General features: G+C 43.5%; 2 protein-coding genes; one reads left to right on the top strand and one right to left on the bottom strand.

Annotated features, from left to right (window-relative positions):
- Window positions 1–5616: 5616 nt before the first annotated feature.
- On the bottom strand, window positions 5617–9544 carry GSTUM_00004765001 (90S preribosome component RRP12; the record flags this gene model as incomplete). The annotated part of the gene is made up of 4 exons (XM_002836542.1): window positions 5617–6698; window positions 6757–7096; window positions 7150–9408; window positions 9485–9544. The coding sequence occupies 4 exons, from the start codon at window positions 9542–9544 to the stop codon at window positions 5617–5619; spliced, it is 3741 nt and encodes a 1246-aa protein (XP_002836588.1).
- A 1085-nt stretch (window positions 9545–10629) lies between these two features.
- On the top strand, window positions 10630–12458 carry GSTUM_00004764001 (uncharacterized protein). XM_002836541.2 has 5 exons: window positions 10630–11022; window positions 11087–11557; window positions 11613–11993; window positions 12051–12192; window positions 12251–12458. The coding sequence occupies exons 1-5, from the start codon at window positions 10688–10690 to the stop codon at window positions 12371–12373; spliced, it is 1452 nt and encodes a 483-aa protein (XP_002836587.1). The 5' UTR covers window positions 10630–10687; the 3' UTR covers window positions 12374–12458.
- Window positions 12459–14392: the final 1934 nt, after the last annotated feature.

Below are 14392 nucleotides of genomic sequence, written 5' to 3'. Positions count from 1 at the left end.
CATGCCTCCTCCTGCCAAACCCACAGCCAAACCAAAGAAACCAAAAAAAACACCACAAAATCCAGCGCGCAACACTCAAACAAGTCCAACCAGGTGGTCGCAACCCACTATCCGCACAGGTAGCCATCAGCTAGCCAGTCCATCAGGAAGCTTTATAGCACTCAGCAGCTTCGCCCAATAGCCCAAGCCAGAGTGGAACCACTTAATTAGACCTCGTCCAACCTGACGCAGGCCTGACTGGTGCTCGCCCGTACCTCTCCCCCCCTAATCAGCCCCTCCCAAGCCCCACATGCCAGACGCCACAGAGCCCATCAAGCACCCCAGCCCCTCAGGCTGATCAACTATCCGATAGCCACAGGATAGCCCATACCTAGCTCCATCAGACAGCCACTGGTCTTGGCTACACCAACAGAGCCCCACCCCGCAGCACCTTGCAGCCGAGGGGGACCCACCAGCCAGCTGGAAGCAACAAAGGAGGCAGCACCAATATATGAAGGCACCAGCATCAGCCACACCATCCAACCCAGCTGAATGAAAGTCCAACCAAGCCAAGAAGGAGTAGGAAGCACCAGCCGCAGCCAGCCCCACAGGTCTGGCAATCAGCACAGACCAAATGACAGGCAAGAGGCACACCCAACTGATGTGACATGAAGGGGGAGGGCAAGCAAACAGGAGCAGACAAACAGAAGGTAGGCCCCACTTGCAATAGGTGAAGCCGCCAACCACAGTCCACAACCAAACCACCCAAACACCCAGACAACGCGAGTGTCTGGCAGCTAATTGTCACACACCATTCCAGGCAGCAATGAAAAACTATGCCAGGGGGTAACATTTTTCAGGGTCAAAGCCATCCCCACTGAGGCAAGGAGGAGACACCTGTCTGAATTACTGTTAATGCCGCAAGGACAAAAACTCCAAGCAAACTGTAATAAACAACATCTTAGTATTCCGGCGGGTGAAACGAAAACGTAATGAGGAGGGGCTGGCCTGGCACTACCCCGCCACCTGAGGAATAGTGCAGCTGGTACGACAAGTTGATACTTCAGAAGGTCATCAGTCTAACCCAACAGTGTTTTGTATTGTGAGAACTCAGGATTCTGTTAAAACCTAACAAGAAATATGAGTTGGCCCCGAGAACGACATTGGTGATCCCCCTAAACACAATGTTCAATCCTCCCTAATCGAATGTGAAACCTGCATGTAGACAATAGACTGGAAGCTAAAGATATTTTACTACAAGAGGCTCGTAAGCGACCGTCATGAAGTGCTCAGGGTGACAGTATTGTGAGACACCATGAGGCAACGAAACGAGTGGCAAACAAGTAATCCGCCACACAAAGCCAACAGACCTCAACACTAAGAACCCTAGGAACTACTGAGAGAACTCAGATATCTCCCCCAGAATACAAGACATCAAGGCCCACCATGGGTGCGAAACAAGCACTCGGGTCGAAGCGACAGCAAGGACCAGAAAAAGTACTTAGAACCAAGCATAAAGAACCTATCCTCTTCGGTCCTATCGGCCTCCTTATATAGTGTTCTTCCCACTCACAGTCATGTGACCCAAAGTGGTCACATGTGCAAAACCAAAGCATAACAAACTAATCATGTCACCAATGTGGTCACATACTCAAAACCCATGACCTCATAGCAAGGCTATATGTGAAAACTCATAATCCAATCATAACACAATAAACAAGTCATCAGACTCGAATGAGTCACATGCACGAAACCCATGACCTCATAACGAGGTTATATGTAAATCATAAATCATATGCACAAGGCATACCTCCAAGGTAAACTCACAAGGCACACTTGCCAGGCTCATGTCCTATGACTCATAATTGAGTCATGTACAAAACATAACAAATTATAACCTAATTAATCATTTGACCTAAAAGAGTCATATGTGTAAAACAATAACATACCTATGACTCATAATCATGAGTCATGTGAAAACCTTTTTCATGCCAAGTCAGGTTTGTGACAAAGGGTCTACAAGTACAGCCAATAGGAGAAATTGTATATACTATTAAAAATGAATGGTAAAATATCTCAAAAATTGATCTTTTGACATTTATTGACTTAATGCTATAAAGGATTGAGGTAGTAATTGCTGCCTCTGGTGGCCAGACTTAGTTGTAATTACTGTTTATTTTTTGTTACTTTATAATATATAAGGGTAGCTACAATACTTAGATAAAATATATTTTTATCCATCATTTCAAGATGCTATACTTAAGTCGAATCTATATATTTAAATTCAGTTACTATATATTTTTGAATTTTTGTACTAACTATGATACCAAAAAGATATTGTAAAAATTGAAGTCAAAGATAAAGAAATTAATAATCAAGAGAAGAAGTTAAATCCCAATTAAGCAATATTAATTAAGTATAACTAATGTTAGGAGAAGTAGGATTTGTATACTAAATGTTACCTTACACAACATTATTTTCAAACTGTAGTTTTGAACTGTAGAGATCAGTGTTAGAAAGCCACCTTCAGCCAAATACCCCAGCACATTCAAACCACAGTTTGACAGGAAAATCCACTGAAACTGCAGTTTGGGTAGGTTTACAACTCAGCTGTCACTGTGCTAAAAACCACCTTAGTACAGATGTTTAGCTTTTGGAATCATAGTACAAAATTAATATATAAGCTTCTATAGTTCTATCATTGTAGTTGATAGTGCTATTTGTTGTTATGATATTGTGTGTTGACAAAATTAACTGTGATTCAACAATTGGTGGCAACCCATTCCTCTTAATCACCCTGCACTCTCAACAGTACCTAAAAAACTTGCTCTAAGTCAACTAAAAAGAAATCATTCGACTTAATTCTTTTTTTTCAATAAACTTTGCTTCCTATTCTTCACGGTCATGCCAAAAAACCTATTCCCTGCACACATCTCTTTGAGTTTACCAGGAGGAGGATTCTCAGGTTACATGAGCCTCAGATAAGATATCAGCAAATTTTCCACTACTTTAATATCCCCTACACTACTGTCGGAGACACAATTGCAAAAGAACATTAAGAGGGTAAGGAGAATAAGGGTAGAGGAAGATATCCTAAAACTAACAAGTTACAGGATAATGCTATAGTAGAGGAAGCTCTTCAAAATTGCCATAATACCTATTCTGACATTGCTGAGCAAGTTGCTCCCAATGCTTCTAGTAGGACAGTAAGGAGAAGACTTGACAAAAAGCATCTTAGAAAGTAGATGGTACAAAAGAGATTTTATTTAGATGAGGATCTAGCTCAAGAGAGCTTGGAATAGGCATTAGCTCATAGGTATTGGACAAAGGAGATGTGAAGAAGGAAGGCAATATGGGGGGATGGGGTAGCTGTGGAAGGGGGAGGAGGAAAGAGGAGAAAATGAGTTTTCAGATACCCATATGAGAAATAGAATAAGGATTGTGTTGAATCTCATGCTAGGAGAGAGGAGTGAGGGATTAGTCAGATGATGACTGGTTGTTTTTATAGTCAAACTTATGGTCTTTTTTTGCCTGTTTTTCCTGATTCTTCTTCTGCTAGAGGTAGAGTTACTGGGAAGTCAATTATTGATGTTTATGATCATTATGACGTTCTAGGAATATGGGAGAATATCAGAGAAAAGGCTGGAAAAGAAGAGGTATTTTTTATCATTGACAATGCTAAGACTCACTTGCCTTTTAGGAGATAGCTCGGAGGGCAGGAAATTACACAGATGGAAATTCCTGCCTATTCATCAGATCTCAATCCAATTGAAAATATTTGGTCTCTAGTGGAAGGGAAGCTTCATAAGCACTACCCTGAGCTATATCTTAAGAAGAGTGATGTCAATGTGGTCAAGAAGGCAAGAGTAGAGGCCATCACTCATTGATGGGAACTTCTTGACCTAAAGGTTTTTGATACTTGAGCTAAATCAATGGTGGATAGAATAGAGGCAATTATTAAGGCTGATGTATGGTATACGAAATATTAATTTTTACTATGTATTTACATGTTTTAATTTTTTTTTTAGTTTTTATGATAGTGGATTGGTGGGTGAGTGTGGTTGTTATCGCAAAATATTTTCCTCTGTTGAATAGCGGTTAATTTTATCCACACACAATCTGTACTGTACAGTCGTATCCAGAAAGTTTTCAAACACTTACATGACAATCACACAACCACAACCCCCAACTATAAAAATTTCAAAAAAACTGTAAAGAATTCAATTAAAGAAAACATGATAGTATTACTAGTAGACAATAAAAAAACATTATTACCATTTTGTATGGCCTCCATTTGCATCCAGTACAGCTTGCATTCTCTCAGGGATCCTATCTATCTATCTATCCAACTTCGCTTGGAGAATTAAATCCCACTCTTCCTTTGCTGCCTCAAACAATTCAGCTGCTCTATAAGGCCTTCTTTCCAGTCTGGAGAATCGCTCAGTAAGGGCTCTTTTGAGTAGTGCCCATGTGTTCTCAATAGGATTGTGATCTGGTGAGTTGGGTGGCCAAGGGAGTTTTTTGTAACTACAGTCTGCTTCCAATTTTCGATTTTCCTCACCCCCATGCCAGGAAGCATTGTCTACAGCTAGGTAGATATTGTCAGAAGGTCTATCCAAACCCTCTATAAAAGGGATAAGGTAAGGCTGGTGGATCTCATTTGCATATTGGTGAGAGTTTAGACCAAGTCTGTCTCTTTTACTGGTTCTTTCCTCCTCCCTTCTCTTTCTCACATGAATTAACTCAGTCTTTCCTCCCTTCATCATTGCAGCATATACTCCAATGCTAGTCCTTCCAGACTTAAAGCTAGGCTTTAAGTTTTTTTTCTTCCAGCTCTTCACCAGGTCTAACTCTGACCTTTCTGCCTGTTGGATTTGGATCATAAACAATGGTAGCTTCATCCACAAAAACAACCCAATTCCATGCCCCTTTCCAGTTCCTCCTTCTCCTAACAAATTCTCTTCTTTTCTCCTTTTGTTCTTTTCTCCAAAAAGGGTTTTTCCTAGGTATCAGAAGCTTAAAACCAGCTTCTGCTATGATCTTATCAATAGTGGTTTTACCAAGACCAATATTCACTTTTTTGGTAATGTCGCATAACACTAAATGAGGCTCGTTATCGATAACTGACTCCACTATCTTTCTTTTTATGTTGGTTAATCTTGGTTGGTCTTCCACCTCTTTTTGCATGGTGAGTGTTTCCACCCCTAGATTTAGCTCTTTTGACCACAGACTGAACAGTTGACTTGGATACACCTAAAGACTTAGAAATTTTGTCATATCCCATATCTGTATATTTATACAGAGTATAAATTTCCTTATTCAGGTCTTCTCTTGCTCTTAGGTTATGTGGAGGGGCCATGGTGAGGAGAATTGTTGTGGTGATGAGGTGTTGCGGGGTTGCACCTCAGGGGTACGAAAACTTTCCGGACACGACTGTACTCCACATTTTATATTATATTATACGGTATTGATAATACATAATACCTATTACCAAATAGTACTACAATTTATGAAACTTGCAAGACTCAAATTACAAGTTTGTCAAAAGATTTTAATCATTCCCCAAACATATCACCAACGGGGCAAAAACACCAGCACAGATGCAACTATAAACATACTTTCCAATCTCACTTCAGGCTATCTCCTCCCCTTCTTCCTAGGAATTTTTCCGACCCTCCCCTCACGGACACCTTTCACACCAAGTCCCTTGCGCCCACTCATCTCCTTCCATGCCTTTTTCCTCCCTCCACTCCCAGCACTTGAAGAATAGAGACCCTTCCCAGTCTTCCCCGAGTCAATTTCCATTCCCTCATCCTCGCTATCACTATTATCATCGCCATCGCCATCGTGTCTCCCTTTCCTATTAGAATACTTAAGACGCCCCCGTTGGCCGCGTGCGAGAGCATCCTTGCCAGCAATCGCCTGCACATATGCATTCACGCCATCAGCGGGTGTAAGCCCAGTACCCATTTCCACATCTTCACTCCTCTCTGCGTTGTCATTGTCCTCCCCACCGAGAATGAGTTTTCCATCTTTATTAGTCCTTGCCTTCGCTGTAGCAGACTTTCTCAAATCCCCAAACCGGGCGCGTTGCGGTCGGGTAGAAGAAATGTTCGCTATGGATTTCCGGTCGAGCAAGTCGAGTGGTTCGTCTTCTCCCTCGTGGATGTATGCTTCGCCAGATTTACCACCACGCTTGTTCTTCCGACGCGGGGTGGAATCAACTTCAGCGTCCGAGTCACAAGACATGTCGGAGTCGGAGTCATAAATTGCAGCTTCGAATTCTGAGGCGAACCTACTCTGGCGTTTCGCTTTCGGTACAGCATCTACTTCTACATCGCCACCGTCTTCATCACAGCTAGGGGCGGCGATGGCGTCTTTATGCTTCTTCCTCCGCTCCCGAGTTTTCCGGATGTTAATTACCAGTTTCTTATCATCCTCTGGAACGTGCTTTTCCACAGCCTCATAGCCAAAGCGTCGGACCATGCGTTCTATAATATGCTTGACCTTCGCTTTGAAATGTGCTTTGTGCTCGTGGCTCCAGATCATCAAGTTCGGAATTAAGGTGTTGAACCTGGGCAGCATAGTTTCCTTTGGTAGGGAGATTATGCACACCTTTATAAAGCCCAGAACTGAGCGGACGATTTCACGGTTCTTGCTGGCAAGGAAGAGGTCTAAGGTTGTTATAATTTCCGAGATAAGGGGCTTGCTTATATCATCTTCACGTCGTTAGCACTTTGTCTTAGAGGTAGACTATGGGGAGGAATGGGGGGTAACTTTTGAATTGGTATAAGATACGGGTAAGGGCGGTTATACTCGCACTAATCATGTGTGGCGTGCTGCCTGCGAGACCAGCGGAGACCATGGTGATGTATTCGTCGAGTGTTGCAGCGACATTCGAGGCGTCCGAGGGCATATGGGTTACCTTGCTATTTATTACCACGCCGCCGGATTTCATTTTCTCTCCCATGAGGACTAGCAGGTCAAAAGCTGCTGTGCGGGCCTTTTCGTTGACTTCCTTTGTAGAGATAACTACCTCGGAAAGGATTGATGGAATGAAGTGCAGATCTGTGGTTGGGAGGAATTCGGTAAGTTGGGAGAGAGTTATTAGGCGGTCCTAGTATATAGTTAGTAAGTGCCCTGATTAATAGGAATGGAGCGGAGATCTACTCTTCTAGCAGGAGAAGTAGCTTTCTCAGCAGCATCTATTAGGAAATTTTGTAGATCCTCAGATTTCTGAATTAATGCTTGCTTGCCAGATTCTGCCTCTGCTAGTCGTGGTATGATCTTGTACGCCTTTTTCTGCAATTGCGGGTCCTCGCTCTTGTCCACCGTCACAGAAAAGATTCTAAAAAGTGTCAGGTGACTGCCGGACGGGAGATATGGTGTAATGGTGATGACCAAATCCATAAGCGTATGTGCCATCGGCGGCATCCTGGTATCCCCAGCAGCTTCTGTCTCGCTTTTTTTCCTGACGGGTTCGGCGAGGGTTGCCTCAAGCATCGAAGTAACCTTTTGGAACGTTGTCGTAAGTTCTGTGTCAGGAGTGATGCTCAAGAAAGAATTGAGACACTTGAGTATGAACCCACGATATTGCGGCAGCGTCGTACTGTAAACATTAAACAAAACTGCCAGCATATTCCCAGAATAGGATGCAAGGTGAGCAATATTCTTCTTTGCATCAGCCTTCGAAACTCGGCGTTGAGCCGCCAGATTCTCCCCATCTTCGAGAGGAACCTCCAAAACTGCCTTATTGGAGTCAACGAGCCGCTGCAAAGCTTTACAAATGTCCGACCGAAGATCAACTTTCTGATAGAGAACATTGGCAATCAATTCCGCGAATGTCTGATCAAAAGCCTCCGTAAGGTCCAAGGGTAAATCACAATACCCCGGCAAGAGTGCCCAAATCTGCCCCACCAATGTCTCAAAAATCTTAATCTCAACAGTCTTCTCCTTCCCCTCGCCGAAATCCACCACTTTCTGGAAGAATGCCTCGCTAAGAGGGACAAACTCCTCCCTAAAGTGCCGGAGTTTGGTGTTTTCTACCCAGTCTCTCAAAATCGGCAACATCCAAGCACGGCCGGAGGTACCAGGTGCGGGTTTGATCAGGTTGAGTGAGAGGATGGAGAGGATGGTGTCCGGCCCCACGGCACGGATTGCTCGTCCGAGGACTTCGTCTGCTTCTTTCTTACCCTGGAAGCCTTCATTTGAGCGGAGGCTGCCAATGACTTTAACAGCTTCGTCGAGGAGCGGGGTTGAACGCCAACGGAGCTTGTCGAATAGGGTGCTGAGAATTTCAAAGACTTGGTTCCAGGCTCCTTGGAAGCGAACACTAAGCAGGTTGGTCGTAGTAACGGTAATTCTCTCGAAAACTCTCCCCGTGGATCTTGTGATGTCAAAGAGGGAGCTTTGTGGGATACAGCTGGTCGCGAGTGAGATTAAGCATTGCGCAGCGGAGGTTCGGATGTTGTATGCTTGGGAGCCTAAAAATGCTGCAATGGTTTCAAAAAGGGATGGAAGTTCCACAAGTGCCTCGCCCTCTGATACTTGAGCATATACTTCGTATCCTCTCGCGATGACCGCAAGCCATGATGGTAGCAATTGAGAATCGTTTTGTGAAGGCCTTAGTTCGGTGATGACCTCAATCACTCTCGGCAACTTTGCACTGGCCATGCCGTCCACTAAGCTGGCAAACATCTCTTCAAATACTCCAAACGCTGCCCTCATCACGTATTCATTGGTGCTCTTTGAAACGCTTAATAGAACCTCGCACAATCCCTCAACCTTCCTATTTGGCCAACCACCAGCGCCTGCAACAGCCTTAATCAGCTGAAGCGAGTGTATAACTCTCGGATCATGTTCCCCATTCCTCTTCCTCTGTCCTTCACTCGCCTTCGCCAAATCCGCCACACTCTGCAGGGTAATTGTAGCGCACATTTCTGCAACCGGATGATCTAAACTCGGACTTGGTGGGGGGTTCTTCAAAATCTTTGTGATGGCTTCATGCGCCCTCTTGCGTACTTTCGGTCGATTGTCAAGTCCCAAGCTCAACAACCCTACTAGTGCCCTCCGAGGCCCAATGTCCCGCTGAGGAATGGCCCACGCAGGTGCATCTTGGGCTATTAGTAAATTCTCTAAGCAGCCAATGCTGCTCCTTAACAATGGCCCATCAGCATCATGGGCTGTAAGCGTAGGCACCAGATGCGAGAGAATCTGTTGAAACTTAGACCGAAGTAAAGGCGGAGGTGCAAATGGCGTGACAAGATCCAACAAGTAGACCGTCGAGGCCGCAAGATTTTTATTCAATACCGCAGAGGTGGATGTCGCCTGTTGCAATAACGAGAGTAACGCAGCGAAGTAGGCTGTGGGTGTGAATTCTGTTTTTTGTTCTTGGAGAATGTCTTCTACGGCGGAGAGGACCACTGCTACCTATAACGGCACCAAAGACGTCATTCAGTTTGAGACATTTACGGGGAATTGACCAAAATATAAGGTTATAACAAACCTGCTGTTGATTTTGTAGGTTTGGAGAGCGAACTTTTTCTAATTTCGCCTGTAATGACATTTTTGCTGGTTGTTTAGAAAAACGTGAGGGACAAAAATATTTGAAGAAAAACCTCATAGTTCAGTTTACTGATATAGTTGCTAGTCACGGTCGGGTAACCGTTAAATTAGGGTTTAGCTTGGCTTCAAGATTTGGTAGTGATGATTAAGCAACAGGACTATGTATTGCAGGAAGCGATTACCTCGATACACCTTAGACGATAGATACGAGGGTAGTACGAGTACTATACCACTGACCTCCCTAATCTGCGAAAGCTAGCAAATTGTCGGATTTCTTGGGAGCTCAATTACTGTTTCCCTCAGTCTAGACAATACACTAATATGCCTTAATAGGAATAACAGTGGAGGACCGATCGCGTAGCGGTGGAGGGAAGACTAATTGACTAGTATGTGGAGGATGATGGTAGCAGTGCGTGGACAAGAGCGAGAGGTGGTCTAATGGAAAACATTTCGTTCGTCCCTGTTCTCTAAACTAACAGTGAAGACAGCAGTATAGGTAAAACATAGATAATGAATCCCGATCCCTCCATGGATACCACACCCATCACTAACCCTCCATGCATGGTGCACTTTCCTCCGTGCACTCTCATGGTAACAGGGGAAGGACAAATATAGAGAATCTACTCTGTCAATCTCTGAACCTCCACACTGATCTATTGAACTGAACTCTCCATCAGACTCCTACAGCTTCCACGATCTGCCCTGATCAATCAACATCCATCTAGAAATTTCAATAATATGATAGTGCACTTATGTCAATAGTTGTCCCCACTATCCCTATGTCAGAAACTGTGCTTAAATTCCCTAACTTATGAGTAAAATGAGGTATAGTGGGTAGGCACAGAAATACTAATAGAATTATAGAACTTTATTTTCTGAGTTCAAGGGACTTTTGTTTCAACCTCACCTAAATCACACATTCTCACTTATGTGCTTACGTCAACAGTCATTTCTACAAGTACGGATATGCTGCGTGATTATCTAGTAAGTGTCGTTCCTAAATTTACGCGTTTCTGACATAACACTGGGACCACTTCGCAACACGTCTCAATCTGAGTCTAGAAAGCTCCCTCTCAACACACTTGAAGCTTCATTCCTGAAGTCTTCACTCCGACACAATCCGCCCCAACCAACCATCCCAACCATGCGTTTTCTCCGAAATTGGGGCGCTCTCTTGTTGCCATTGGCTTCTCTGTTTTCTCTTGCTCCATGCTCTAGCGCAGATTCTACTCTTGTCCAGCCGAAGGAGTTCACTCCTCCGCCTGTCTTTAAAAATACAAATCTTTTGCGGACCATTGACATTACAAAGCCTTATGTCCGCGAGACTACCGCTATGGTTATTGACAATATCTCTAAGGAGCCTCAGACCGAGTATTATGTCCTTGTTCCGAAGGGAATTATAGAGAACATTAGTTATTTTGAGGCTAGGGGTGAAAGTGGGCCACATGCTGTCAGCCCTACCGTGTTCAACCCCAAAAGGTTTGTTTTTCTATCTGGTACGAATTCGCGACAGGCAATTTGGAAGTTGACTTTTATTCCCTAGTGAGACACAGTACTACAGGGTCCTCTTCAGCGCACCTCTTCCTGCTGGCAAGTCGGCAAAGCTGTGGATTACTCTCGCTCAAACTGATTGTCTTACACCTGTTCCCGCCCTTATCGGCCAAACCGACAAGCAGTTTCTCCAGTGGACTGGCTCCCAGTACGCCGCTTCGGCATACATCACCGAGAAACAAAAGACAAAAATCAAGTTTCCCAACAACGAAGTGCCAAATTTTACCGTCCTGGAGAACAACGACGAGAACGATGACCCGACTGGGGCAGGAAGTTGGTACACATATGGACCTTACAAGACTGTTAACCCGGACCAGAAGGGAGGAAAGGCTATTACCCTCCGATTTGAGTACACAAGCCCGGTAATTAAAATGATCAGAATGGAAAGGCACATTGAGGTCAGCCATTGGGGTGGTAATATTGCCTTTCAGGAACGCTACTGGATGACTAACTTGGGGGCAAAGTGAGTTATCCGAGAACCGGATATTTTGAGCATTACTGACCAATTGCGTTATTAGACTCAAGGATACTTTCTCCCGGGTGCAATGGGCATCAACCAGCTACTACAACCCCCCCACCAGCGCCATTAAGCAATTGACCTTCACTCTGATCCCTGGAGCACAGGATGCCTATTTTACCGATGAGATTGGCAATGTTTCCACGTCACGCTTCCGCAGCAACATGCGTGAAGCTCACCTTGAGCTCAAGCCTCGTTACCCTGTCTTTGGGGGATGGAACTACTCCTTTGTTGTAGGATGGAACCACGACCTCAAAAACTTCTTGAGGGTCAGTCAGGATGGAGAGAGATATATCCTTAAGGTTCCTTTCTTAGAAGGCCCTAAGGATAGTGTTACTTATGACGAAATGGAGATCACCGTTGTCCTTCCCGAAGGCGCTATGTAAGTATTTCTGGTCCGGCTTTATGGTTTACCAAATCTGACAAAAAGTGCGTTGAGTGATGTTAAATACTCTCCTCCTATCCCTCTCATTAGTGAAGAGGAATACCTCCACCACACCTTTATGGATACCCTCGGCCGCACAGCCATCAAAATGAGGGCTGTCAACGTCGTAGATGAGCAGCACAAGAAAGAACTGATTGTGAAGCCTTCTTCTCCCTAATGTCACCGTTAACTCACACTAACTCGTCCGGCTATAGGTAACCTATCACTACCCAACCATGGCACTCCATAGAAAACCGTTCGCCATCTTCACTGGCATTCTTACCCTTTTCACTTTCTCATGGCTTGTTAGCAAAATTGATCTTAGAATTGGGAAGTAAAAAAAGGGGGGGTTTTGATTTTGTATATATGTATCCTTTTTTTATTTTATTTTATTTTATTTTATTTTATTTTATTTGATGAGAACAGTAGGAATGTCTGAGTAATTCCCTTCCAGCTAGAATCAATGTTTTGGCAGGGAAGGAATGTAGGATGGTATGGAAAGGGGATTGGCTCTGATCGCGAGAACAAAAATGTGGTGTTTTATGATACCGGTATTGGAATAACGCTTTGTTATCGTTCTGTTGTGGAATATGAATGATGTCACGGGGTGGGGTGGAGGGGAGATTGTGACAGTCATATTTGGTTTGGGTGGTAACTTAGGCCTGTGGAGAATTTTCGACGTCGGGAACTCGGTCTCGGGATGTATGATAGAATTTGTTGAAGGTGTTTTTGGGGTGATATCATGTGAGTGAAATTCTCTCCAGTATTGACAAGGGGTTTTCAAAGTTAAAAGGATAATTTCTCAGTAACGAGTAAAGCGAGGGGTTGCATTAGGTTAGGTTATAATGTTATCCAATCACGTCCTCATTTTTGGGGTAGCATATTTGCTGTATTAAGGAAACTGAAGGAAAAAGTATTGAGGTTGAGGTGGTACAGTTGTGTCCGTTTAATAATTATACCCCTGTGTGGCAACCACGCAGTACCATCACACCCTCATCCCACCAGTGACTATAGCTCCCCCTCACTCTACCTGAGTAAAAGAAGAACAGAATAAGGAAATTGATGCCCTGTATAAACATACAGATATGGGGTATAATAAAATAGCAAAGGCTATTGGGGTCTGCAAGGCTACTATTCAAAAGGTAGTTACTAGAGCCAAGACAAAAGGTGGAGATACCCATTATACTTTCAAGTAAGGCCAACCCACCAAGATTACTGATGCCAAAAGAAGAGCAATAGAGGCTATTATTGTTGCTGAGCCTCATTTAGTGCTACACGAAATTACCCAAAAGGCAAATATTGGTCTTGGCAAGACTACTATTGATAAGATCATTTCAGAAGCTGGTTTTAAGATTCTGATACCAAGGAAAAAGTCTTTTTAGAGGAAAGGACAAAAGGAGAAGAGAAAGGAGTTTGCATAGAGAAGGAGGAACTGGAGAGGGGTATGGAATTGGGTGGTTTTTATTGATGAAGCCATTATCATGTATAATCCAAATCCTGTTGGCAGAAAAGTCAGGATAAGAGCTAGTAAAGAGCTGAAAGAAAAAACTTGAAGTCAAACTTTAAGTCAGGAAAGACTAGCATTGGTATCTATGCTGCAATAATAAAGAGTAGGAGGACTGAGTTAATTCTTGTGAGAAAGAGAAGGATGGAGGAAAGGACTAGTAAAAGAGACAGACTTGGTCTCAATTCCTACCAATATGGAACTGAGATTGAACAGCCATACCTTATTCCTTTTATAGAAGGTCTGGATAGACCTTCTGACAATATCTACCTGGCTGCAGACAATGCTTCCTGGCATGGTGGTGAGGAAAATCAAAAATTGGAGGCAGACAGTGGATACAAAAAGCTCCCTTTAGCTCCCTAACACCCCAGATCTCAATCCTATTGAGATCACCAGGGCACAAGTCAAAAGAGCCCTCAGAAAGTGATTCTCCAGATTGGAAAGAAAACTCCATCGTGCTGCAGAATTATTTCAGGCAGCAAAGGAGGAGTGGGATTTGATTCTTCAGGAGACATTGGATGCTTGGATAGAAAGGATGCCTGAGAGAATTCAGGCTGTTTTGGATGCAGATGAAGGTCATACAAATGATAATTGGATTTATTTGAAGCTTAAGTTATTTACTTTCATCTATTCCTTAATTGGCTTTGTATCTTGATTTTTTGTAAAGTTGAATTCATTAAGTGTTGTGGTTGTGATTGCCCGGCAGGTATATAATTATTAAATGGACATCACTGTACTTAAAAATATTATGTAAAGTATGTTTCATTAAGAAGAGATTTTTGCAACAGAATATAGATAATGATCTCTACTAAAGTGACAACCTCTGGCAGCTATTGTGCATTGATAAAATTAA

This window comes from Tuber melanosporum, assembly GCF_000151645.1.
Source record: "Tuber melanosporum whole genome shotgun sequence assembly, scaffold_15, strain Mel28".
Classification (NCBI taxonomy): Eukaryota; Fungi; Ascomycota; class Pezizomycetes; order Pezizales; family Tuberaceae; genus Tuber; species Tuber melanosporum.
This window is presented reverse-complemented; position numbering and strand designations above follow the sequence as displayed.